Below are 3,452 nucleotides of genomic sequence, written 5' to 3'. Positions count from 1 at the left end.
TGGAAAACTCACTCAACTATTTACCTCAATCACGCGTCTTTATACAAGTACACTAACTTTCCAGTTGTTGCAGCTCACTTTCAGTGAGTCAGCTTGCATTTACTACAACCTTGTAAAATCATTCATTTGAAAGAGTCATTGGGCATTGTTTATGGTTTTTCACTGGAATTTGCAGACGGTCCCTTAAACAACTCTATTACCCATGGAATATAGAACTTAAAACTAACTTTATCTTGCAAACAGATTTGATCTGCCAAAGAAAAATCTCAAATGAGAAATAACATTATCAATAATATCGCAGCAGCACTACTTTAAATTGGTTTGTATTCATTGCCCTCACAGATCACGAGACTAACAGCAACATTATCACTGCAAACATCGAAAACATAAAATCGCTCAGTTCTTACTTTACATGTTTTCCTCACATAGACCTACTCACTGCTGCTGCTCTAAATGTATTTTAGAAGTCAGAAAACACACAAACAGTTTCGATGAAAACAAGACATAAACTAACTCGTTTATTGTTGCAAACATACGGTGTAAAGTGTGTTTTACAGTTGTTTAAATAAGAGAAACACCGTGAACTGCTCAGCTCTCCTCAGAAGATCGCTGCAGCTGCGTCCGAAAGCTTTGATGACTCTTTGTTCAGGGTTTCTCCTGAAAGTGATTTGTTACTCAGCTCTCACTGAATCCAGGGCTGCGTTCAGTCCCGACAAAAACGGTGCAACACGTGTTTTAAACGGAAACTGTGATGCGTTGAACTCTGTTCTGTTGACGCAAGAGTTGCAGCTATGGCAGCTGAGAAGGCCATTCTTTGTGTTCTTTCTGAAGAATTTTCGGAGCCTGATGAAATCGGTATAAATACGTGTTTAATACTGCAAAATACGCCCAATGGTACATGCCCTTACCCTCCAGAATAAAAGAGAACATCCCAATCTAATGAAGGGATTTGTGCATCTTCGGAACATTAATAAAACCAAAAGCTGAAGATGTTTTTCTGGCGTACCATTCATTCATCAGTCTTTGCACACGATCACTATAAACTGACAGACAGCGATTAACCTCATTCTTTTGTCTCTATACATAAAGACACATTTACATAGATGGGCGAACATAATCATCTGATTTTGTAAATGTGGCCAATTACATTTGCATTAAGCAGCCAGTTTGCAATTTAAATTTATAGGCCTAGCTTACATTTACAAAACGAGCCTACAATAGCAGAAATATGCCTTTTTAAAGAAAGTAATGTCCATGTTTAATGTAATGTAAATGTTAAATCAAATTAGAAAATAAAATTAAGAGATTGTTGTTCAACTTAGATTTATACATACATTATTATATCCATATATTTTATTCTAATGTCACAATTAATATTCTCAAGGTTTACTGGGGTTTATGATTATTTGATTCTTTTGTAGTGTGGGTTGGTGAAGAGTACTAAAAACAAAAAATTTTCACATGTGTCCTCCAAATTGACCCACAATTCTGAAATTCATTCATTCATCAATTCCACACGAGACGCAAGGTTTGGGTGCTTCTCAAATGGAAGGTTGCATCTACTGAGGCTGTGTCCTTCTTCGTTCAGACTTCGGAGGCGTGTAGGCTTGAGTCCTCCTCAGCATTAAATGCTAGAATGAGACGGTCTAGTCAGTGGCGGCTGGTGAAAAAATTGAGGTGGGGCTGCGGCACATTGGCACAACAAACAATTACAGCAAGCGTTGCAATATGATTTATTGCAATGCAGACAAAGTTAAAGAACATCTGGTTGCCTGTTTATTCGTTAAATCATCCCCGTTTAGTTAATTTACCAGTCTCAGTTAAATTTTGGATACTTCCATGACTGATACAAATCTGAGGATAACCATGTACAAGAAAATCAATGTGGTGAAAAAAAACCCTGCATGTTTTCTTTTGACTTATTTGTACAGGAATTTTGCTCTTCTCTCCTTCTGATTGACAAACTTCTCAATGACTTTCTTATTGAAGTCAGGAATGTCTCTGACAAGTTTCTTCTCAATAGAAAGCATTGCCAGAGCATTAAGGCGATCCTGGGTCATTGTATTTCTTAGGAAAGTCTTGATCCTCTTCAAAGTAGAAAAGCACCTCTCTGACTCTGCTGTTGTCATAGGCGTGGTGATTATGATCTTGAGTAGACTGACAGTCTCTGTGAAAGTACTTTGAAGATTGTTCTTAATGAAAAACTGGTACAGAGGCACTGCACCACTGCCAACCTTAAACTCATAGTTCTCATAGATGAGGGACAGTTCTGTTTTGAGCTTGGCCTTGTTCAGCATGGGGTATGCCTCCACTGTTGTTTCAAGTGCTGATTCAGGAAACTTCACACTGTGTTGTGGAAACATCTCTCCATGCAGCAATGTTGCACTGACGAGGTGCTGGGTGAAGGAGAACCGCTCCTTGGTATGAATCAGGATGGTATCACATACCTGTAAAACATTTTTCTGAGTGAACATTACATGTACATTATATTATTACTAAAGTTTAAAGTCCAGTATTCCTCATTGTACTTTACAGTGTTTACTTCTCCTGATCTTAAACTTGCTATTGGTTTCCTAAACAAAACAAAGTCTACAGTAGAATTTCAATAAATAAACCACCTATTTTCTGCTACATGTAAGGATATTATGTACTTCATTATTTTCCCATTTGTGTGGATGACAGAAACATCATCATGCTACTTGTGACTGATCAGCACTTTTTTGGTACTGTACATGAAGATGACTTGGCCCATCTGTTTAATAACTGTGATCTATGCGTTTTAAATACGGAGGCCAGCTAGACAGTTTTCTTAGACTAGTCTTAAAAGTTAGTGATGCCATTATTTTCTTCTAGACGGTTCCTATCTTTTTTAGTCAGTTAAATTAAAAAGTAGACTTAAGTTTACTGTTTGGCTGACTGCTAGTTGGTCAAACTAGTGCTTAATATGTTAATACAGTGGCTATGTTTATGCTACTGTACTGGTCTGATATTAGTTCCTTTTATTTGTCATGTGTTGTGAATTTCTATATTCTGAATGGCAAATACTATATTCACAAAATAATATATTTACAGAGTCACTACAAGAATGCTTATTATGAACAAAACATTTTATGGAATAATTATTTACAATATAACGCCCATACTAAACAACCTCAAACATTATGGATCTTGAATTCGTTTTTGGGAAAACAACACTTTTCACTCTTTTTCCTTGTTGGTATTTAACCATCTGTTTATTTATAATAATTATAATCTATATGCCATATTTTGTCTGTTGGAGTGTGTGCGTGTGTGTTTTTTTTACCTCTGTAGCTAGCCTCTGTTGTTCTCCTGGTCCCAGTGTCCTCTGTCGCTTTTTGGGCTGGTACTGCTGGTCAGATGATGCACTGTCCCCACACAGAAAGGGAATTGAGTCCCTGGTCCAAAAAAAAGTTAAGTAATAATTAAAAAAA

The 3,452-nt window shown here is 36.8% G+C and overlaps 1 protein-coding gene across 1 annotated transcript; it reads right to left on the bottom strand.

The window, feature by feature from the left end:
• Nucleotides 1-1,919: 1,919 nt before the first annotated feature.
• Nucleotides 1,920-3,416, bottom strand: LOC107578167 (uncharacterized; the record flags this gene model as incomplete). Its single annotated transcript, XM_016264148.1, has 2 exons — nt 1,920-2,447; nt 3,305-3,416. Coding segments are annotated over 2 exons (640 nt in total), but the record flags the coding sequence as incomplete, so codon positions are not given.
• Nucleotides 3,417-3,452: the final 36 nt, after the last annotated feature.

This window comes from Sinocyclocheilus grahami, unplaced genomic scaffold, assembly GCF_001515645.1.
Source record: "Sinocyclocheilus grahami isolate Dianchi unplaced genomic scaffold, SAMN03320097.WGS_v1.1 scaffold9183.1, whole genome shotgun sequence".
NCBI classification, from domain to species: domain Eukaryota; kingdom Metazoa; phylum Chordata; class Actinopteri; order Cypriniformes; family Cyprinidae; genus Sinocyclocheilus; species Sinocyclocheilus grahami.
The sequence above is the reverse complement of the archived record's forward strand: the minus strand, read 5'-3'. Positions and strand labels throughout refer to the sequence as shown.